The 23,694-nt window shown below is 52.1% G+C and overlaps 1 protein-coding gene and 1 gene segment (V, D, J or C); both read left to right on the forward strand.

The window, feature by feature from the left end:
• Positions 1-3,623: 3,623 nt before the first annotated feature.
• Positions 3,624-7,098, forward strand: PRSS2 (serine protease 2). The gene is made up of 5 exons (XM_082473122.1): positions 3,624-3,718; positions 4,717-4,876; positions 5,850-6,103; positions 6,477-6,613; positions 6,896-7,098. The coding sequence occupies exons 1-5, from the start codon at positions 3,679-3,681 to the stop codon at positions 7,046-7,048; spliced, it is 744 nt and encodes a 247-aa protein (XP_082329248.1). The 5' UTR covers positions 3,624-3,678; the 3' UTR covers positions 7,049-7,098.
• A 6,246-nt stretch (positions 7,099-13,344) lies between these two features.
• On the forward strand, positions 13,345-23,446 carry LOC309666038 (T cell receptor beta constant 1-like). The segment is given in 5 exons: positions 13,345-13,452; positions 21,498-21,884; positions 22,569-22,586; positions 22,756-22,862; positions 23,189-23,446.
• The last annotated feature ends 248 nt before the right edge of the window (positions 23,447-23,694 follow it).

A 23,694-nucleotide genomic window follows, 5' to 3' on the forward strand; every position in this document is an offset into this window, starting at 1 on the left:
CAGAGAATTTGACAATCTGGTTGGAGGTGGTAAAGGACCCTGGGGGCCAAGGAGGAGTTGACTAAGAGCTGAGGAGAAATACCTGAGCTGGGGGGCTGGGGGAGGGAAGTATTTTTTAAAAAGAAACTAACGATTTGGAATCTGACAAAAATCTACTTTTCAGACCAATAGGAGATCTGAAAGACTCCACTATGTAGCAACATGATGGGAATGAACTTAGCTTCCACAGGGAAAGGTTCTGGTGTCATTTATGGATTCCTTAGCTGGGTGACCCTGGAGAAGTCACTTAACCTCTTAGCTTTAGATTTTTCATTGGTAAAAAGGAGAAAATGGTATCTGTTGCCCAACTCATGAGGCTGTGTGAGGGTCAAATAAGGGGAAGGGAAGCCAAACGTTCTGTGGTAGAATTTACAGGCTCTGGAGTTGGGCTGCCATGCTTAAATCCCATCTCTACAGCTTACTGGCTGTGTGACCTTGAGAAAGTTACTTCACCTCTATAAAGCTCATCTTGTCATCTGTAAAATGGCAACCCCATAGGTGGTTGTGATAATAAAGTGAAAAAGGTCCATGAAAGACTCACACACATTTGGTGTAGTAAAGTGCACAGAAATGATCCACCATTACCGTAATGAAAAGCCAGTGGCTTGATGTGCCAAGAGCTAAAAATCAACCAAGAGAATGTCTTTTTTTTTTAATTAATTAATTAATTTATTTTCGGCTGCATTGAGTCTTCGTTCCTGTGCGCAGGCTTTCTCTAGTTGCGGTGAGGGGGGGTTATTCTTCGTTGCGGTGGGCGGACTTCTCATTGCCGTGGCTTATCTTGTTGTGGAGCATGGGCTCTAGGCACGTGGGCTTCAGTAGTTGTGGCTCACGGGCTCTAGAGCGCAGGCTCAGTAGTTGTGGCGCACAAGCTTAGTTGCCCTGAGGCATGTAGGATCTTCCCAGACCAGGGCTCGGACCCGTGTCCCCCGCATTGGCAGGCGGATTCTTAAACACTGCACCACAAAGGAAGTCCTAGGAGAACGTCTTAGAGAAATAGACAAAGGAATCCAAAATTCAGAATGAAGAGTGCCAAGTGCTGCAGAGACTTATTCAAATTGAATTTGGGCAAATGTGCACCGGAATCCAACCTACACATCTGAGCCTAGAGTATGAGGTAATGGTTTCCACCTATATCTATCTTCTCTGCCTGTAAGGTGACTCCTGATACTTTGACCAAAACTCACCTCATATTGTATTGTGGGTGTGATAGTTGATTCTCAGGGGGAGTGCAAAACATCAGGAGAAGGCTAGTCTTAAGGCTTTAGACACAGAAAAGCCCAAGCAGTTGAGGGTTCCCTTTCAGACAGAGTCAGAGCCACAAAGCACCAATTCAAAAACTTTCTCCCTTTTCCCAGGATAATTTCCTATCTTCTACCAAAGATCACCTCCCCGTACCTGTCCAGGGCATACTGGTATCTACAGCAAGAGTCTCTCCTTATCCTCCAAGGCAAGGCTTCCTATGAAGACCCCACAACATGGGGACAAAACAAAAGAGCGTATTTCATGATATTTATGAAAAAGCCTCTATTATGGAGGCTCCACAACCTGAGTGAGCTACCTGTGCCTTCGACGTGGCCCAGAGGGGCCCAAGGCCATGGCAAGATAGGGCTGTGAGGCCAGGTGCCAGGTGGAAGATTAATTCAAGCTTCTCTTTCTGCCAGGGAGACAAGCATCAGGAGGGATCTGGAGGTAGTTTGCCCCTTGACTTGACCCCTTAGCTGCCATCTGCAGCGATTCCCATGCTTCACAGTACTTTCCCCGTCTTCCAGTAGCCTTGAGGCCAGCTCTGCCAGTTTTAGATCTGTATTCTCGGACAAGACAAAACCTTTCTGATTCTCAGTCTCATCCTCTGTAAATGGAAATAATCTTGTTCTGCACACCTCAAGATTAAAACATTTGTGAAAACTGAAACTTGAAACTCAACACAAATGAAAATCAGCATACCACTGCTACTTGTGTGTGTGAAAGCTCTTGCATTTAAAAGCTGTCAGGCACTGTACAAATATAGCAGTATTCCTGCCTAGATATGAGCCCATCAGGTATTAGAGGGTGTGCAGTGAGGATGGGGAGAGCTCAGAGCTCTGGGTGTCCTGTCCTGGAGAAGCTGGCTTCCAGCCGTGCCAGGCACTGAATCAGAAGACAGCCTGTGGGTCCCTCTCCACCCACAAGCCCCACCTGCATCTCCCCCAATTAATTCTGTTTCCCTTTACTCTATCCCTCCAGCCTACTTCCTGGCTCACCACCAGACTTCTGAGCTTTTCTGACTTTGTTCACCATTTCCGGAACATTCACTCATATTTACCTTTCTGAGAATTCATATGTGAACTCTGCCCACTCCTGCCTGTCAGGAACCCTGAGCTCAGAAGAGCTGAGAAGGAAAAGCCTCATCATGGGAAGTCTCCTCGACCTGGTTCACGTCATTAGACTCAAGCACAGACACCAGTTACATCTCTACCCCTCTGGCCAGGTTGTGCCTCAATAAATTACAGAGCTGTGTCTTGATGGCTATGGCAGGTTGCAAATTGAGATCATTTCTGGCAAGATTCACTCTGCACTGAGCCCAGCAAAATAGTCCCACTGCATCAAAAATAGAAAATTCCAGAATTCCCCCACCTTCAATGTTGTTTTCAATCACCCAATACTCAACCTTTATCATGTGCCAATTTCTCCACCTACTGCTGTTTCCCTGATCAGGACCCAAATTTACCATTGTTCAAACTTTTTCTAATATCTGATCTGGAGCATATAATTCTAGCTCAGGCTAGCAAGCTCCTAGCAGGTGGTGGCAATCTTCATCACCGTCAGGGCAGATTCCCATGGTGACCAGGAGGCTGCTTAAAGAGAACCCATGGCGGCACGGGCGATGAGAAAGACCAGTGTCTTGATAGTGAGGAAGAGGAGCAATGTGGTAGTGGTCTTCCGTGCCCCCCAATGTATCAGGTAAATACCTACTTACCCCTTGGACCCTCCTCCTTCCAAATGTCCCCCTTTCCACAAGCCTTGGTAGGAAGGAAGCCAGCTCGAAAGCCCAGACTCACAAGAAACTCTGCCTCTCCCATCTCATCACCTCTTGATGTTGGGATCCTGGTTCCCCAAGGCTTTGGATCTGACCTTCCTACCCAGTGGTTTAGACTTGAGAAGGGTCTTCAAGTTTACAAGTATGACTTAGTCAAGACTTCTTTCCTCTCGTGGGACCAGGATACTGAGCAGCCAAGTTTGCTACAAATATCAGCCCTTCCTTCAAGTAAGTTGAGTAAAGCTCCACGAGGTCAGAGGATTCTCAGGGGCCCAGGTCACTCTCCCTCCTCCTAAGCCTCATCTCCTCAGCTTAAGAAGGCCCAGCTGTGATATGTGGGGTCTCAGCTTTCCCTGTTTCCCTCATCCCAGAATCCTCCTCGGAATCAGCTTGTCTTCCTCCCTATCCTCAGAAGCTGTTTCCTTATCACCCACAAGCCATGAATCCACAGAGTGGCCAAACATAGTAGAACTGATGCAAGACTCCAGGAAAAGGAAAGCTGCAGGTGTGTTTGTACGGGGTTGGGGGGTGGTGACCCTCCACCCTCACCTACACACCCCCTCCCTCTCCTTGGGAGGTATAAAGGCTCTCCATCAGCCACTCAACTACACTTCTCCACCATGAATCCACTGCTGATTCTTGCCTTTGTGGGAGCTGCCGGTGAGTCCCATGCGTTACTTTGGGCCCCATTTGCCCCTGTCCTGGGAGAGATACACGCTCCACCATTCCTGCTACCTTTCCTGTTCTCCCTGTGTGCTGAGATCCTGCCTTCCCTGTCCAGCACCCCTCCTTCCCACTCTGGGGCTCTCTTTAAGCCTCATTCTCTCACCTTCTGCCGGACTCCACTCCCATCTCCCTCATCCATCAATTTTGGGGCTTTGTTGGGAGAGGCAAGAAAGGGAGACCAGGTGGGGATGGTTTGTGAAATGAGCCAGGACTTGAGGCTCTAGGATAGCTCCACAGTAGCTGTTCCTAACCTCGGACGCACCTGGACAGGTGGAAAGATGACTCATTCCAGTCCTATTAGTTGGCCTGGGGTGTGGCCCATGCATTGACTTTTTAAGCTTCCCAGGTAGTTTGCAGATGCCCGGATGTAAAGCCACAGCTGCAAATCACTGTTCTATTGGCCGATAACCGTAACTACCTTTGTCCCGCGCAGTGGGTCCCCGGCCTCGCTGCGCAGATGTGAGCTAGGGGAGGAGCTGGGTACAGCCAGGGCTTCGCAGTCAGATCTTCCTACTTAGGCCATCCCATCATGACAAGCTGGGGCTGAAGTTGCAGTGGGGAGTAGACTGGTGATGAGTAAGAGAGAGAAAGAAGCATTCGGTGGGTGAGAGGACCCCATTCAGACCCTATCACACGGAATGCACTGTGAGGGGCGTTTCTTGTCCTTGCCCTGGCCCCAGTGGAGGTCTGGGCCCGAGCCCCTGCAGGGTGCCTAGCTCTGTGCCCTGCAGGCACACAGAGCAACTCGGGAGAACTGCCTCCTGTGAGGCAAGCCGGCGATGCTCGCTACCGGCCCGCTCTCATCGCTGTGCTCCTTCAGGAATCCCAATCAGCAAGGTCCAGCCGCGGGGCTCTGGGCTCCACCCCCACCCCTCCTGTTGAATTGGCTTCTCCCTTCCTGTCTCAAGTGGCTTCTCCCTTCCTGTCCCAAGTTGCTCTTCCCATGGACGATGATGACAAGATCATAGGGGGCTACACCTGCGTGGAGAATTCCGTCCCCTACCAGGTGTCCCTGAACTCTGGCTACCACTTCTGCGGGGGCTCTCTCATCAGTGACCAATGGGTGGTGTCCGCGGCTCACTGCTACAAGTCGTAAGTGCTGGGCCCCTGACTGCAAAGCCCGCCGCCCAGGGCCCTCTGGAAGAGCTGGGGTCTGTGTGGGGGGTTGCTGAAGTCGGGAACGATGATGGGGAAGAGAAGAAGTTGACAATGGCAGCTGACTCACAGGAGCTGCGGGTAAAGAGGGGCACCTGATAGGAAGCCGCTGACACCCCAAATCAGTAGATCAAACAGCAAGGGCTGCGGGTCATAAAAGCAGGGACGGACCATGTTGCGGTAGGAATGGCCAGCGAGAAAAGCAGGCGAGGACCTCACACAAGTAACCTTTGCCAGTTGGCTACACGTTAAAACCGCCTGAGATATGTTAAAACAAAAACAAAAACAATAAAAACAAATGCCTAGTTCCTATCTGACTCAGAATTTTTAGGAACAGAGTCTGAGTATTGGGGAGTTTTTAACTGCCTCTGGCAGTTCTCCTCTCTGGGCAGAGCTGAGAATCACTGCCAAGACCAAGGGTTTGCAAACCTGAGTGCGCATAAGAATCACCCGGAGGGCCTGTTAAAACACAGATTGCTGGGTCCCACTCCCAGCGTTTCTGATGCAGCAGGTCTGGGGTGGGAACTGAGAATGAGTTCCCAGCTGAGGCTGATGCTGGACTTTGAGAAGCGCTGGATTAGATCATACGGGAAGATGGCACTTAGCAGAGCGAGAACGGAGGGAGTAGAAGTCACTGCGTGTAGTTCGCAAGGTTGCAGAGGATGAAGGATGCCCGGGGAACTCCAAGTGGCTCGGTTGCACCCACGGCACTGAATGCATGAGAGGCATGGGAAGGGCGGCTGGAAAAGCAAATGGAGGAGCATGCCCGGGGGACCCCTTCACGGCATCCCTGACCCACTGCCCCTCTACTGCCCTGTGACAGTCCCACACCACCACCTGCGAGCAGGGAAAACCCTGGGGGACGCAGGGATGTGGACAAAAGGCCTTTACTGTGCTTCGCCCGCAATAGCCGCATCCAGGTGAGGCTGGGAGAACACAACATCGACGTCCTGGAGGGCCGTGAGCAGTTCATCGACGCGGCCAAGATCATCCGCCACCCCAACTACAACAGCCGGACTCTGAACAATGACATCTTGTTGATCAGACTCTCCTCGCCTGCGGTCACTGATGCCCGGGTGTCCACCTTAGCTCTGCCCAGCGCCTGCGCGCCCGCCGGCACCCAGTGCCTCGTCTCCGGCTGGGGCAACACCCTGAGCTCTGGAGGTGAGTGGGACCCTCACGACTTCACCCTCCAACCTACCCACATTGCCCAGAACTGAGCATCCCCTGAGCTGGGACCCCTTTGCTTCCAGTCTGCAAATTCTCATCAAGTGCCTACTACACGAAGGGCTCTCTGCTGGGTACCAGAGAGACGCAAAGTGTCAAGGAGTTGAGCCCGAGAATCAAAAGCCAGGACAGATGTAGCCCTTGCTATTAGCACCTCTAGGGAGGGGTCTGCAGTGAGCTTTCTGGGAGTTGAAACCCATCATTCCTTGGAGGCCTCTCCTGGCCACCCTCAGGGTTCAGCAGTGGGTTGCCATCCCGTCCTGGCCTGACCCACATTTTCCTTTCCTTGATCTCTTCCTGCTCCTCAAAGTCAACTACCCCGAGCTGCTGCAGTGCCTGGACACCCCACTGCTGAGTCAGGCCGAGTGTGAAGCCTCGTACCCCGGACAGATCACTGACAACATGGTCTGCGCCGGCTTCCTCGAGGGAGGCAATGATTCCTGCCAGGTGGCTTGACCCTACCGCTCTGAGACCGCTGCCCAGACACACAGGCCCCCCTGGGAACGGGATTTGAATGCCCACGGCTGTGGGGCTGGTAGAGGAGGTCCCTGGGCGGTGGTCCCGTGGAGAAACCAGGGAGGCTAGTGTGTGTGGCATCTCTTCAGACTGTGGAGAGATGTGGAGCCACAGAGCCGACAGGAACGGGGTCTTGTAAGGTTCAGACTGTGTGTGGCTCTGGGTCCCCTTTCTTCTCTCTTTATAAACCTTGTCCCACCGCTTCCTCCCCAGGGTGACTCTGGCGGCCCTGTGACCTGCAACGGAGAGCTCCAGGGCATTGTTTCCTGGGGCTCTGGCTGTGCCCAGAAGGGCAAGCCTGGGGTCTACACCAAGGTCTGCAACTATGTGAACTGGATTCAGGAGACCATCGCTGCCAACAGCTAAAGCCCCCGCCCCTCTGCCATCATTATGCTAATAAAGTGACTCTGCTCTAACTGCCCAGGTCTGTACCTGCTCCCTCCGGCCCCTTCACTCCGGGAAACATCTCCTCCCATCTGAGGTCAGACAGGGCTCTACCCCTTACAGATGAGCAGAGTACTCCACTTCCCAAAGTGTCTTCCATGGCACACTGGTATAGCAGCATGTAAAGAGAAGGAATCCAGAAAAGAATAATCAGGGGCAGGTTTTCTAGAGGAAAATTCATTTCAGAAAGGCTGCATTGGCCTTGGTACTTCTCTGGGTCTTGAGTGCAGTGCTGATGTGTGCACACGTAGGCATGGTCTGTAAGATCCCATACTTCCTCTCACTGGTACCCACACCTAGGGAAGCACCTGTGCCAATCACCTTGGCCTCTTCTGAGTCCCCTCCGAGCCGCAGCTTGTGTTCTCTCCTGGCAGCGGGAGACCCCATTGGCCCCTATTTCCCAACGACCATCTCACGTGTCTGAGGAAGACAAGAGCTCCCTGGGTCTCCATCCCTCACGCTCCTGAGAAATCTGCCTTCTGTTCTTCCCATGTGATGGTACTGACATGAATACGCCATACTGAGTACTTTATAGGCACTTTCAGATTTAGTTCCCTCTCCCCTCTGGGGTGGTTATTATTCCAGCAGTACAGACAAGGAAACAGAGGTTCAGAGAAGGTTATTAGTTTACCCACATCCCTCATCCAGCAAATGGCAGATCTGGAGTTTTGAGTCCCTATTTGCCTGGTCCTAAAGCCCATCCCCTGCTTCCCCTACCCCATCTCGTGGGCTCTCCAGCTGCAGCTATGGTCCATCAGCTCTGCTGTTCAGCATCTCTCCAGCTCATCCCCTGCCTCACAGCACTTCCTGAGGGGTGCTGGTCTCCTGCCCGTCTTCTAACCCTGCGCTCAGAGAGGTCCGGCCCGTTATTTGATTCCTGGTTAATACCTTTCCTGATCTCTCACATTTTCGAAGTAGAAGCCAAGCTCCTCATCGTGGAGATGTAGGGTTCTTCCTGCTCTGCCCCTGCCTATGTTTCCAGCCTCGGTCTCCTCACCCCTCCCCTCCCCTGCTGTGCTCCAATGCTCAGAAGTCCTGGGGGTTTCCTCCAACAAGCATGAACCTCTGACCTCTAGCTCTGGACACGACTGGTCCATCTGGTTTGACACGCTTCCCACGCACCCCTTCACCCTCTTCAGAAAAGCCTTTGACTCTTCCTGCTCCCCATCCTCTTCTCCACATCCCTGCCCTGGCCCCGTGGACCCTCTGGTCTGAGTAAGGAGTCCTCCTTCTCTTCCATGCTTTCTTCTGTCACAGTTCTGCTCGTGCTGCTGAGTGTATATGGATATATCTACCTTGGCCTTCAACCATGAGCTTCTCACGGAAGAAATCTTGCCTTACTCATCCTGGTATATCTACTGGTTAAACAACAGCTGGAAGGCACCCCGTGATGGAATGAATGAATGAACGATGAGCTAGGAGTGGAGGCAAACGTACCGAAGAAAGGAAGAGCCTTCCAGAAGAATGATTCTCAGAGTGTGGTCCCTGGACCAACAGCACCAGAATCACCTGGGAATTTAGGAGAAATGCAACTTGTTAGGTCCCCACCCCTGACCTACTGAGTCAGAAATTCTAAGATGGAGCCCAGCAGCTTGCTTTTAACAAGACTTCCAAGGCATCCTGAGGAATGCCAGAGCTTGGGAACCAGTGTGGTAGAGAGAGCCCTAGACCAGTACTCTCTGTGAAAACGACAGTCACGAACGTCTTTACTAACTATATGCAGGCACCGTGATAAAACTTTACGTGTATTATTTCGGTCTCACAAGAGCTCCATAAGGGAGATGTTATTTTATTTATCATCATCTTCATTCCCACTTTACAGATAAGGAGACTGGAGTTTAAAAAGGTTCAGTAACTTGCCCAAGGTCCACAGATGTAAGTAGAGGGCGTGGGTGGGAGCCCCGCAGTCTGGCTACAGGAGATGAGCTTGCCTGAGGAGCGGGGCCCCAGCGGCTCAGGTACAGTGCCCAGCAGAGCCCCCGGAACTTAAGCGAGGAAGCCTGGGTGCTGGTTCCAGCCCTGTCTCCTCATCCCGCGCCCTTTAGCCTCTTCAGATTTCAGTTTCATCTGGGGAAATGAGGAGACAAAGTTTGGGTTCAAATGGGTCAATTAACGGACTTGAAAGTTTTCAGAAATTACGCATAGGTGTTATTTGCGTATCTCCTCCCTACATCCCAACGCACGCCTTGAGAAAGGCACACAGGTAACTAACCAGCTTCCCCTCGGGTCCCCTGATCACTATACACATTCTTCTCGCCCCCTCAGGTGGCCGCGCTGAGAGTGCAGCCGCTTAGGTCTAACAAAAAATAAGGAAAGGCTTCCCCCTGCTGCCCAAGACGATGAATGACCTCACTCAGCACCTGCCTGACTGGTCTAAACTCCTTTCACCCCGCCCCCCACCCCCCCCCAAAAAAAAGCTTCGTGGGCACTTGGGCTACTAACAGTGAGTGACACAGTGGCAAAGATCTGGGACAAACCCCATCAGGATAAAAAGTAGTTGTGAAACCAAGACAGGGTGGTATTCTTTGTAAGTCCAAGTCGGGATGAGAGTCCCCAGCTAGATGGTCAAAAGGAAACTCTTAGGGAGTAAATTAGTGACAGGCAAAAAGGGTTAATAAGGAAAATACTATATGGAACTAGATCAAAGTAAATCAGTACATGGATGAAAGTTCCTCAATGTGGAAAGGGAACAAGGAAGAGGCCTTGCCACCTTCCGATTGATAAAAGCAATTGATGATCTTTTATTGGGCTACTGTGAGATCTGTCACTATTCCTGAGTTAAATAAACAGACTGTCTCCTCTTTTTCCTTTTTCCCTAAATTCTAAGAGCCGTGCCAGTTGCAGCCAGCTCTCGCACCACCAGACAGCACTCTGCTGTGCTTCCAGCTGACAGCTGCCCTTCTCCTCAAGGACAAGCCGTGGGTCCCAGGACTGGTGCAGAAGTGGAAATACCCAGGGTCATTTTGTGCTTAATTGTTTATTTAAATGTAAATTAATAAACCTAGAGATTTTGAGCTCAAAGTATCCTGGGGACTACTCAGAAATATGTATTTTTCACGAGCCTCCTAGGTGATTGCAGACTCACTGAGCAAATTCAAGACAGTACAACAGCTTCTTATATAAACTGGTCTTCTCTGGAAAAAACGAGTTTGTAAATAAAACAAGTATCTTTTTTTTCTAGTGGCAGACTTTAAAATATCACTTAAAGCAGTATTTTGCTGCTGTTTTTCTTTTAAAATTTTATTGTTTTACTTTAAAATAAAATAGATAATAGCTATGTTATCTATTTAAAATAAAATACCTATCTATGGCTCAAAAATCAACACAATAAAGTTGACACAGAAATGTTAATTTTCCTTATACTCTGTCTCCCCCACTCACTCTTTTTTTTTTTTTAACGTCTTCATTGGAGTATAATTGCTTACAATGGTGTGTTAGTTTCTGCTTTATAACAAAGTGAATCAGCTATCCACTCATTCTTAACAGGTAATCATTTTATCCATCGCTTTTGTATCTTTCCAGTGTTTCTTCATGCAGCATCAAACAAACAGAAGTGTAATTCTTATTTTAATAGTAAGTATTATTCTTTTTTTTAATATATAAATTTTACACTTTATTTATTTATTTATTTATTTTTGGCTGTGTTGGGTCTTCGTTTCTGTGCGTGGGCTTTCTCTAGTTGCGGCGAGCGGGGGCCACTCTTCATCGCGGTGCGCGGGCCTCTCACTATCGCGGCCTCTCTTGCTGCGGAGCACAGGCTCCAGACGCGCAGGCTCAGTAGCTGTGGCTCACGGGCCCAGCCGCTCCGCGGCATGTGGGATCCTCTCAGACCAGGGCTCGAACCCGTGTCCCCTACATGGGCAGGCAGACTCTCAACCACTGCGCCACCAGGGAAGCCCAATAAGTATAATTCTTATTTTGTTAGACAAAAGTAGCATACAGGAACCTTATTCTACAGCTTGTTTTTATCCAGTTAACATTATATCTTAGAAAACTTTCCATAGCAGTATGAAACATTTTCATTCTTTTTTAGCATTGAATAATATTCTGTGTGAATGTATCACAATTTATTTACCCAACCCCTTATTAATGGGCACTTGAGTTTTTCCCAATCTTTTTGCTATTCCAAATAATGCAAATACTTTACGCACTTTTTTTTTTTGTATGCAAGAATAATTACAGGGTAAACTCTCAAAGGTGGGATTTCTAGGTGAAAAGGTAAGCACATTTGTAATTTTTATAGATATTTCCAAATTGCTCCCATTAAGAGTTGTATTATTTCGCACCCACCAGCAATCAATGTGTAAAAGTGCATATTTCACCAGAAACTAGCCAATAGAATGGTCTTCCATAATTCAATTTGTCAATCATATTGGTGAAAAGTGACATTTCAATGCAGTTTTACTTTGTATTTATCATTGCAAGATTTCTTTTTCCTATGGTTAAGCACCATTTGGATCTTTTTTTCTGAACCTCTGTTCTTTGCCATTTTTATTGGGCTCTGGATTATTTTCTAATTGATTTCTAGGAGTTCATCATCATGGGGAGATCAGCCCTCATGATGAGAATCACTAATGCTTTTCCCATACTGTCATTGATCTTTTGATTCTGCGTCTATTTCCCCCTGTAAGTGTGTTATCATTATGTGGTCGAGTGTCTTTTTTCTTCTAGATGTTGTCATAGTTTAAAAGGCAACGAAAGGAAGCGCCATCTAGTGAAATGAGATGCAGACCACTCAGCTGGAGGTTCAATTTCAAGGTCATCTTGCTCAGGGAGAATAAAATATCTACCAAAAACGTATAATGTTTCTGCCCTTCAGGGAAAAGAGGGAGAAGACCTTGACCGTGATCGCTTGGGCATGTGATTGTATTTGAACGTTCCTGAGGCCGTATTCATTCAGTTCTCCACATCTGGTTCCCCCAATGCCCTCCACTGAACTCGAATGTCTAAAGTCCACAGTGAGAAGTGCAGCAGCTGATGACACACGTGGTCCCCCCTCACCTCACACTGGTTAGAAATACAGCTCTCAGCTATCACTTTATCTACCCCTGGGAAAGCCCTACCTCTGTGTAGTTAGTGGCCAATTCTCCTTCAGACCACCCTGGAGGTTCAGAATTGGGCCAACGGGGCAGAGTCTGGGTACTGAGTGCTGAAAGGTGTGACCTCTGGGTGCCCAGCATCGGGGCAGTCCCGAGATAGAAAGGGGCTGCTACTATGACGCCAGCTTGCAGAGGGGCGGATACCAGGGAAAGCAGCCCCTGATGCACAGACACACGGCTCTGAGGAGCTAAGAAGGGCATGAGCATGAGGAGGGAACCCCCTGGCCTGGTCCGTCCTCCCCGCCACTTGCACCTGGGGCGGTGATGTCACCGCCTCGCCCTCCAGTGCCCTCACAGGGGCAGCTGCTCTGGTGGTTTCTCCCAGACTCCAGCTTGGAGGGGCGGACGCATGGGAGGAGACGTTTTTGTATAAAGCTGTAACGTTGTGAGGACAGGGGGACCACGGTGATTCAACCCTACGGGAATCCTTTACAAAAACCTTTCTGCCTGTCCCAATTCCCACCGTCCTTCCATTCTTCGCCCAGGTCACAGGCCCAAGGGTGGTTTGGGTCAGAATGTCTCCACCTTCCCCCCGTCAACCTGTCAAGCCCAGGCCGTGGAGAAGGACAGGCCTGGATCAGAGCTGAAGCTTCCAGGCAGAAAGGCCAGACATAAGAAGATGCCTCTGTGGCCTCATGGGTGAAGGCCTCAGAGAGACCCCTTTATCCCACCCCTCCCCCTCCCCCCACCCAAGGACAAGGTCAATGGGAAGGTACATGGGAGGTGACCGTTCTATGAAGGAAGAAGCCAGCACTATCCCAGCCCTCCAGGGACAGTCATGGGTCTCTGGGACCCTGCCCTCCTCTCCAGGCCCACATCCTTTTGATGGACCCTCAGGAAGAATCAAAAAACAGGGCACAGGGCCCTCTGGATGGACTCTGCCCGTGTTCCGTGGGCCCAAGAGTCAAAAGTCGAAAACATTCTTCTGTGCGATATCTGTAAAGCACAGGAGGGGATTCCTAGTCCCAGAGTCCACCAGGCACCAAGCAAAACCCCCTCCTCTCTGCACACCTCGCATTTGTTTTCCTCCGTGCTCCGCGTCACTGTGCAAACACTGAAGTCTTCTTCGGAGAAGGCACCAGGCTCACGGTTGTAGGTAAGACACAGTCCAGGCCTTTCCTGGCCCCTCGTAGGGGAAGGCGGGTCCCAAGCGTGCATTGTAAGGCAGCTGTATTCTGATGTGCTATGACTATACCTTCGGCCCAGGGACCAAGCTGACTGTTGTAGGTAAGGCCAGGGTCTCCAGGTGGGTACCATGAGGGAGGACTCTCTCGGGGAATGTGGGAGGGAAGGGATGACCCAGCTCCTGGGTCCTGGGGTCCTGGAAAGTTCTGGAACCGTATGCAGAGTGTTTGAAGGGGGCTGGTGGCTCTGGGAGGGAAGGGAGCCATGAACACCCTAACCTCTCCCAGAATCCCAGCAGACAAGGAGAGGTTTTGAAGTGAATCTGGGAGGCTGTGCTCTGGAGACACCTACTATTTTGGGGAGGGAAGCCGGCTCACTGTCATAGGTAAGCCAGTCGGGGCTGGAGGGCTGGGAACCTACAGGGAAGGGCAGGGTCCAGATGGAGCCTCCGATATGGGTGCCTAGGTTAAAACATGTTTTTATCAGAAAAATCTGAATTCCCGTCTTGATGAATTCTTATCTTGATGAGATGGACGGCCTCCCTCTCCAATAATGTCATAGGCTCGCTGTGCCAAGCCTGGGTTTCCCTACTGAGAGGCAAGTAGTCTCAGCTAGAAAGGGGTCTCCTTGTCCATCTTCCATCTCCTTGGAGGGTGCCCCTCATGGCCACGGTAGATGGGAGAGCGTCTGGCCTTGGATCTTTCAGTCCTGCCGTTTCTCTCCCTCGCGCAGAAAGGAGATGGACACAGGAGAGGGGGGTGAGAAGTCTCACAGGGGGCCAAACTGGTCCTCTGACCGCAGCTTTTCGGGTTGGACAGTTGTCACCCACTCCACCTCTGGGAGTTAAATTCCGCCAAGGAAGGGGACAGGAGAGCTGCAGGGGGACCGGCGGGGGGTGGGGAAGGAATGAGAGGCGTAGGCACAGTTTCCCTGCCAGGCTTAAGTGTTGTGTGACTAATGAAAGCCTGTATTTCAGCAGCGGGACAAAGCTTTCTGGGCTGGGTAAGTAAAGGTCTTCCCTGGGGATGATGTGTTGTAAGGCTGGAGTTCTAGAAGTTCCCCTTAGAGAAAGCAGGGACTGAGAACGCAGCAGAGAAAAGGCGGAGAGTGTGGGTGAGCGGAGAAGGTGCTAGCACCCCCAGAAGTTCTGGGGGGAAGCTCGTTTCTGGGAAGAAGGGCCCCATACCGGCCGCTCTGGGGTTTGCCACGCCCGTGTTATACTGTGGAGCGACCGAGTGCAGCACTTTGGAGGTGGGACTCGACTCTCTGTCCTGGGTAAGGCGCCGGAGCCGGGAGACGGGGCCATTGTCCCTTGGACCCGGAGTGTCTATCTCTCTGTCCAGCCGCGGTGGGAGGGGATTGAGTAAACTCTGGTCCCTGGGGGCTTCCAGGGAGCTGGGTCTGCCGCTGCTTTAGATGAGGCTTGGTTGATTCCTCTGTCTGTCCTCTAAGTCTTCAGCCCATAAACTGCTTCCTTACTCTTCTGTCGGTGGTCCATCCCTCCTTCTCCTGTGCGTGGATCGGCCCCTCCTAAGCCTCCTCCTCTTTCCCCTCTTTCCCCAGAGTGTGCTTAGGCCTTTCTCCCAGTGGGATCCCTTTGGTCCAGAGCCGTGAATCCAGGCAGGGAAAGGTGGCCATCTCTGCTCTCAAGGAGCTAAGACTAAGCGCTCTGGCTGGAGACCTCTGGGGGTTTTTCCTACAGCCTCCTGCAGCTGTGTTCCTATAATTCGCCCCTCCACTTTGGGATCGGCACCAGGCTCACCGTGACAGGTATCAGGCAGGGAGGGGGGTGTAAGGAGGGGGTCAGAACTGCCCTTTCCTTCCGGAGCATCTCCAGCTTGCCCCGCTGTGTTTGATGCGGCTCTTTGGCCGAGGGCTCAAAGGAGCTGTGCTTCTGTGCTTCGTCTCCCGGCTTTGTGTTTTCTCGTTCTTCTTCTTATTGTTCTCCAAGATTCCTCTCCTCTCTCCTGTTTCAGCGGGTGTGCTGCTTTACTTTCCCTTTCTTATCTGATCTTCTCCATTTCTCCCCCTCCTTCTAACTCTGATCCTGCACTGTTGACCCCGTTTTGGTGAATAGCTCCGTCTTCTATGTTAAAATCCACCCCAACACCTCCCTCCAGCTCAGAGCGCTGTCCTCGCCTTCCTTGTCCTCCTTCTCTGTCTCCAAGATCCATGTGTGTCTTCCTGAGGTGGTTTAAGGGCTCAGGAGGCCATAGGGGAGCAGCTTGGTGAGACTGAGGTGGCTTGAGGGGGGCTCCTGAGCCCTAAGGGCCGAGGTCCGTGTCACGGCATCATGTGAGCTTGCAGGGGTGGCCCTGGGGAACATTGTGCTTCGTGGGGGTCAGAGGAGGTAGGTCTGAATAAGCTGTTACAACTGGAAACTTACACCATCTTAGCAACAGCCAAGGCAGAAAGAAGAGAAGTAGGTAGAGGCCCCGTGCTCTCAAACCTCAGGATCTGTGCTGAGATCAGCGAGTCAGAGGCCCATCGTGAAACACTAACACACCATTACCACCCTCTGGAGAAAGCAGGCAGGTGGGAGAAGCAGGGCAAGGGTGAGATGGGCCTGGGCTGGAGTTATAGACATGGCCAGAGCAGTGGGCCACAGAGGTTCTACCAGATTGGTTGGCTGGAGCAGCCTTTGTCCTGCAGATGGGAGCACGTGCCAGGGAGTGTCATGGAAATTGGAAAGTACAAATCACTGGGATTCAAAATGCCTGGGTTCTGGGGAAGGAAGGGCTCATGCAATTTGCAAAGTGACCTAAACTGTCTCAGGCCCTCTGAGATGTATAAAACAGAGATGACAGTGGTAGTCTCTTGGGGTCCTGAAACTGTAAGGGACTAAATCATGTGAAAATCCTCTGTAAAGGATTTACCCTCTTGTAGCCATCCTTTTCATTCTTGTTGTTTATCCTCACTGTGTCACAGAGTTTGCCTTTTTCCAAACCTGTGGCTCAATTTTCCCATTAGAAACATTTCCCAAACTCGGATAAAGTGGAGACATCTGGGTTTGCCATACTTCTGCTCCACAAACTCATTCCCAGAACAGAGCCAAACAGAGGGCACAGTACATTCTGGCAACAAGGAGGGTGCTTGAAAGGTAGACGTGTTTTTTTCCCATCCCTCCATGTCTTCACATGAGGGCCTGCCTTCCAACAATTCCAGAAATTCTCTCCCTTCTGTCAGGCATGCCAAAGGGCCTGGGACTTTATAATATGAACCCTCTGATGAACTGGCCCTCGGACTTTGGGATTTGTTCGTTTCTAAGCTTTTGCTGCTTTTATGAATATAAAGCGCGGCTAGAGCTAGGATTCAAAAGCGGGTAGAGAGGTTTGCTGGGCACTGGAAATAAGAAAGGGTTCAACCCATGAACAGTTCCTTTCATGGGATTCCAGCCATCCTCGGCAAGCTACCAGACACCCCGGGCGCCCTGGTGTAGCAGTCAGTGTGGAACATCAGATAGGATAATAGCCAGAGGCACGGGGGCTCCACAAAGCCGGTTACATGTAAAATCAAAACAAAACGTGAGTTGGGTAGAGTATAGAGAAAAGAATATGTCAGATGCAACGGGAAAAGTATCTCTTCTGGGGAAGAATGGCTAATTCTAATTAATATGTGCCGTCACTCAAACAGATAAGCACATACACCCTGCAAAAACAGGAAAATGATCATTGGAAAAAGTCAGTTGAGTTCTCAGGATCACGCTACTAGTAGGAATCCTTTGCCTCAAAATCCAGGCTTATTTCAACTCTACTGTAATTGCTTCTGAGTCTGAAAAGTTAGATAGTCATGCACCAAAGAGGGATTTGAACTAGGAAGAAAATAGACAGATATACTCATTCGATGGATAATCCTACAGGGCCCCAAGTACAGGTGCTTTTCAAACACAGCCAAGAAAATCAGGATATAATGCCACCTTAGGGACTTGTGGGAGGCAGTCAGTAGTGAGTGCCCATTGGGGGGAGAAAGAAGGGGCAAAGATGAGGGAGACTAACAGCAGAGAATTGGGATGGTGACGCCCAAACGAACCCCCTCTGCCTCTCCCTGCTCCACACTAAGCTTCCCAGGAACATGAAGAATCAAAACGTTGAAGTGGGATAATCATAAAACTTTTCACAAAACTTGCCCTTTGACAAAGCACTTGCAGGTGTGTAATTTGTTAAGCACTCACAACAGCGCTGTGGGGAAGATATTACCCCATTTTTCAGTTGTGGAAACGAAGGCCAGGGAGGTTGCAGGTCACAGAAGTAGTAAGAGGCAGGGTCTAGCCTGGAACACTTCCCAATCCAGCTAAATCTCCATCACAAATACCCCTTCCAATTTCACAACTACTATAAGTCCCCAAGCCAAGCTGATTCTCTGCAAATTGGGGATGACCTCAGGCAGGGCCCAGATTTCTGTGTCCAGCTAGTTCTGGAGAGAGGTGGGAAGAGAGAAGCCAGGGAGGAGAAGGGTGGGCCCAGTCTGTGCCAGGGGAGGAGGGCAAGAGGGAGGAATTCTTGGTAGCCCCTTCCCACTGTGCCCCTACAGTGAGCAGTACTTCGGGCCAGGGACCCGGCTCACTGTGCTAGGTAAGAAGGTTGCTCCGGGGGGGGGAGGGAGGATGGGCTGCCCAGCCTGGATGACCTCCTGAACCCTGGCTTTGGGGGCGTGGGCGCTGGACCCTCCTAGGCTGCTCTCTGAGAAGGCAAAGTTTGCTCCGGGGTCCCAGGGCTGTGTGAATACCAGAGAGCTGTATTCTGGGGATGGCTCCCATCTGACTGTGCTGGGTAAGGAGGGCATCTGGGGTCCCTGAATGCTCCCTAGGACGGGCTGGAGAGAGGTGGGCAGCTGCCCATCTCCATTTGGGGCTGTGCTCAGGGTCGGTGGGGACCTGGGCAGAGTCCGGGACGTCAGGAGAGGGCAGCGCCGGTTTTTGTCCTGGGCCTCAGGGCTGTGAGCCAAAACACTCAGTACTTCGGCGCGGGCACCCGGCTGTCGGTGCTAGGTGAGCGGGGACGCTGCCGCCGGGGACGCGGCGGGATGCGCGGCGGGTTTTTGCGCGGCGCTGGGGGGCCGTGACTCAGAGACCCAGTACTTCGGGCCGGGCACGCGGCTCCTGGTGCTAGGTGAGCGCGGGCGGCGCGCCTCGGTTTGGGTGGGGAGCCCCGGGGCTGTGCTTTACAGGCGCCGCCCTGCCCTTCGGGGCCGGCAGCCGGCTGACCGTGGTGGGTGAGTGCCCGCGGGCCCGGCAGCGGCGGCGGGGCGGGATGGAAGGTCGGAGCCGGGCGCTGGGACCCGGAGGCCGAGTGGCTGGGCGCTGAGGGGTTTGCGTGCGGGACCGGGACTCCGTGCTCCAATGAGCGGTATTTCGGCCCAGGCACCAGGCTCAGGGTCACAGGTGAGATCTGGCTGCCTCCCTGCCTTCCATTCGCAGCCCATCGTGTCCCCGGAGATGGGTGGGCAGGGCTGGAGCTGGGCTGGGTTGCCAGGTGGCCATCTGTGGGGTCAGCTCTGCAAGGGATGAAGGGCCTGGCATGGGGTACTCCTGGTTCTGGAACAGAGGCAGAGGGTAAGGGGGGGCTTTGGTCTCTTTGTTTCTGAGATATTTAGGGACAGGGTGAGCATTGGAGAGAGAGAGGATTTATTAGGACTCTGAGAGCTGCTTGATTGGAGAAAAAGACCGAGGAGGACAGTCTGGGCTGGGGGGAGGGCGGGAGGGTGTGTAGCTGATGCAAAGGGGAAAATGGGCCGGAGGGGCAGGAACAGGCAGGGATGAGCACGGGGTGTGGCCCCTGCAGAGCCGGCTGCTGGGAGGTGCAGATGGAGGCTTCCACCGAACAGAGGAGGAAAAGGATGACAGACAAGAGTGTGGAACAGAGAGGTGAAAGAGGTAAACGCGAGGCAGTGAGGGAGAGAATCGAAATCAGCGGGGTTTGTTGATTTACTGTTTAGAAGTTTGGATTTAAAATTAGGTTTAAAACTCTTCCTCTCTTCCTAAGCCCCAGACCCCTGAGGGCCAGGCTGTGTGTACAGCACATGGGGGCTGGATGGGAACCTGGGCCGCTGGGTGGATTTACTCACCAAATGTACCCCTCTCATCCCCTGGCCCCAAATCTCCCTCCTCACACCATGTCTTCTAGGTTAAACAGCCAGATGGTGCAGGACATGCATTAAAATGCAGATATTTTGCTTGTGAGGTGAGGAACATTCCCAGAAGGATCTTAGGCTCTTAGTGCTGGAAAAGGACCTTAAAGGTCACCTGCTGTTGGGAGCATTGAGGCTCCAGAGGGGAGGAACCCCTCAATACGGGTATATTTACCTGGATGATCTGACAACAGCAAGCGCTGTTTGTACTTAGGCTCGTTAAGATGGAGCCAGTGGGGATCAGCTGAAGTGTGTGTTCCCGGAGGGGAAGCTGGGTTCCTGTGATCAGCGGGGGTGGAGAAAAGCAGGAGACCTCAGAACCAGGTAAATCTGAGTCCCAAGCCCTGGCCCTTTAATGATCTGGTGACCTTGGCCAAGTGAATCTGTGGGAACCTTCCCTCTTCTATACAATGTCATCAACAATACCTACTGCTAAATCTGCTGTGAGACTTACAAGAGTAGCTACATGGAGGGTATCCAGGAAACCTCTTGTAATGCAGTGGTCCCCTCCCTACCCTTCTGCTAGGTGGCCACTGGCAAGGGAGGGGAGCCCAGTGCCAAAGGAGGGGCAGGTTTGGCATGTGGCTAATGGGGAGGAGGGCTGGGAACAGGACCGATAAACTTCAGAGTTCTGCCTGAGGCTAGTTCAGCCCACATCCAAGCACACACAACAGAAGCTCACCAGGACACACACAGTACACCCACATGGGCAAGCCGACCCACACCCCACAGGGACTCGCGAACATGGAGGGAGAACCGGCTTTGCCCTCATCGTGGAGCCATGCAGTCAGTGCTTCAGGGTGTGAGGAAGGTCTGGCTTCTGATCGTTCGGTCCATCACGTCAACATCATGGGGAGCATCGCATGTGGCTCCAAAGGCATCTTTACTTTTTCCAATAGGGGCTGAGAGTTTGCTGGGTGAGGAGGTCAGAGGAGTAGATTCCATAGTGCCCTTGGAGGGCTGGTTGAAACTCAGGGGCAGGGTCTTTGAGGCGAGAGTGAATAACCAGGCTGGGGGCAGAAAGCCTGATGGAGCCAGGACAGCAGAGAGAAGTTAGGAGATTTCCATTTCAGACCTGGTCGGCCAGTAAAGACCAAGGGACAGAGGAGTTATCAGCAAGGTGAGAAAAGCAGGGTGGGGCAGCAGACCTGATGGGAAGCAGAACCACCGCAAAGGGAACACCCAGGGCTTTTATTAAAAATTACTTAGACTTTCAAAATGGTGACACCAGCACATTAAATCAACAAGGGGCCCTTCTAAGTGTGGGGTCCCGTGTGACTGCACAGGTCACACACCCAGGAAGCCAGCCCTGAAGTCAGATCACATCCAGGGAAATGTGAACAGTCAGTTAGAAGAACATTTTCTCCATCTTCCAGCCTAAACTAGATCTCTTTAGAATGAGATGACTTCCTTGTAACAGAATTGCTCAGAAACAAACAAAACAATCGATAAAAAGCAAAGAGCAGAATAACATGAATGTAGGAGGGCCCAGAAGCAATGAGGCAGCCAGATGAAAAGGCCGCAGGGGCATTAACTGGAATGCCTTCACCTGGAGCCTTCGGGGACGCCACAGACCAGAGGCTTAGTTGTAGCGAGACAGCTGGGAGCCGAAGTTGCTCTGATGGTCTCAGATGCCTATTTAGGAAGCTTGCTGGTAGGGAAAAGTAGAATACGTGGAATCAAAGGGGCAAAGAAGGTTGAAGATGCCTGCATTTGAATCACAGGGAGATGGCTCTCTGTCTGAGGTGAGGAAACTGTAAGGCCACCTCAGGGGCTGGGGACACAGGAGACAGGCCTGTCGTAGGGTCAATACAAAGGCCAGGCAGGCCGAGGGAGAACAATCACAGAGGAGCGGGTGGTGACCCCCAAACAAACAACCAGGACCTAATACTACGTAATTTCCTTTTACGATGACCCCGTGGCCCCCTTCCCTGTGCCCCCGACTCACACGCACAGGCGCAGCCCTACGACGCCCAGCCGGCTCTCCGGCCACCCCTGCTCCCAACCCCTCTCCCTTCCAGATGACCTGAGCAAGGTGACGCCACCCAAGGTGGCTGTGTTCGAACCGTCAGAAGCTGAGATCTCCCGGACCCAGAAGGCCACGCTCGTGTGCCTGGCCACGGGCTTCTACCCCGACCACGTGGAGCTGAGCTGGTGGGTGAACGGGAAGCAGGTCAAGACAGGGGTCAGCACGGACCCTCAGCCCCACAAGGAGGACCCCAGCCGCAGTGACTCCAGCTACTGTCTGAGCAGCCGGCTGAGGGTCTCCGCCCCCTTCTGGTACAACCCTCGCAACCTCTTCCGCTGCCAAGTCTGGTTCCACGGGGTCTCGGACGAGGACGAGTGGAAGCAGGACGGGCCCAAACCCGTCACCCAGAACATCAGTGCCGAGGTCTGGGGCCGAGCAGGTGAGCCGCTCCGGCGGGGTTCAGCAAGGAGGGAGGCAGAGCAGACAAAGGGGGAGATCCAGGGGGGAGAGCAGAGAGACTAGATGCAGAATAAAGGGGAGGGTGTGGGAAGCCCACCGTGAGGGAGGACAGGGCACCTCGGGCTAATTCCTCCCCCAGATCCCAGATCGTCAGCCCAGCTCAGCTGTGCTGAAAGGTCCCCCTCCCTCCCGCCTGCACAGCTCAGGGTCTGAGCAGTGTGTCCTCATCCCCTTCAGTGCTGCCATGTTCCGTGACCTTCAAGGATGCTGTGGCCACATCGCCAAAACAGAAGGAAGGCGGCGCTAGGACTCTGACCAGAGGCTGCCCTGAGCCTGGGAGTCGGGCTTAGTTTTTTGTTTTTCTTGATTTTTTTGAAAGCAGCTCAAAATACTATACATTTGTTATTGTACAGTTTTGATGGGTCAGGAATTTGGGCATAACTTAGCTGCCTCGTCTTCCTCAAGAGGCTGCAATCAGGTGTCAGCCAAAGCTGGAGTCTTATCTGAAGGCTCAGGTGGGGAAGGATCCACTTCCAAGCTCACATGGTTGTTGGCAAGAGTTAGCACCTTGCCAGCTATTGGACTGAGGAAGGCTGGCTTAGTTTTGAATCTGCTTTTGAAGATGCACTCTCTCATCCATTTCCCTCCCCCTTTTTTCTTTCAGACTGTGGCTTCACCTCGGGTAAGTGGCCCCCTGTTCCTTTGTCTTCATCTCCCATGGTCTTTGCTCTAAACCAGAGATTGCAAAACCCATGGACCATGGTAGGGCATGGAAGGGGGTTGGTGCGTGGGCAAGGAGACCAGAGATCCCTGCTCACAGGTACCTACCTGCTCTCCCTTCCTGCCAACAGTGTCCTATCAGCAAGGGGTCCTGTCTGCCACCATCCTCTATGAGATCCTGCTGGGGAAGGCCACCCTCTATGCTGTGCTGGTCAGCGCCCTGGTGCTGATGGCCATGGTAAGGAGGAGGGCAGGGTGGGGCCAGCGGGCTCGAGGTGACACTTGAAACACAGCAACTCACACCCAGGAACACAGAGATCCTGCCAGGACCAGAGTGGGCACAGGGGAAGAGGGGGAGTCACCCACATGCCTCAGAAGACACCTTATACCTCTGGGATCACAATGCAAGCGCCATGCTGTGAAGGAGAAACTGGGGTCACCCGAAAACCCAATGGATGGATGTTGGGGGAACCCTGCTCTTTGTCTTGTCAGTGGGACACCCTACTTCCTCTTAGTCCTCAGCACTCCTGGCTCCTGGTGACCCCCGAACTTTCTCTTCCTCAGGTCAAGAGAAAGGATTCCTGAAGCCAGCTTAGAGGCAGAGCCAGGAGCTTCCAGCCTGTTATTGCCCTGATGTGAATTCTGCTTTTTCCATTCCTACCCAGTGCTTCAGAAGAGGTGCTCTCATCTCTCCACGCATCCCAGTATCTACCCGTGTGTGCATGCGTCCCAAACACTCATGACCAAAATCTCCCTAGCCCAAGGGGGACCCTGGCGGGCCTGAACTGATTCAACCAATAAAAATGGCCTGATCTGGCTTGAGTCTGCCTTGTGAGTGTCTAGATATCTCTTCCGTCCATCTCTGAAGTCCCATGTGACTCCAGCCAGGGTAGAAACAAGAGGTATTCAAGAAAGTGCAGTCCCTTCAGGTAGGAGGGTCAAGGGACCCAGCCTGTGGCTGGTACTACTCCTCATTGTCGGGAGGACTTAAGTACATGTGAAAGGGTGTGATTGGTGAAGAGAGAGGCTTACTCTGGAACAACCTAGAAAAAGTTGTGATGCTGCCTATA

Source organism: Balaenoptera physalus, assembly GCF_965194825.1.
Source record: "Balaenoptera physalus genome assembly, chromosome: 8".
Lineage (NCBI taxonomy): Eukaryota > Metazoa > Chordata > Mammalia > Artiodactyla > Balaenopteridae > Balaenoptera > Balaenoptera physalus.

Coding starts and splice junctions, on each gene's coding strand:
- PRSS2 (XM_082473122.1), top strand. CDS start 3,679: ATGAATCCACTGCTGATTCTTGCCTTTGTGGGAGCTGCCG. Junction 3,719..4,716: donor TGCCTTTGTGGGAGCTGCCG/GTGAGTCCCATG, acceptor TCCTGTCCCAAG/TTGCTCTTCCCATGGACGAT. Junction 6,614..6,895: donor GAGGCAATGATTCCTGCCAG/GTGGCTTGACCC, acceptor CTTCCTCCCCAG/GGTGACTCTGGCGGCCCTGT.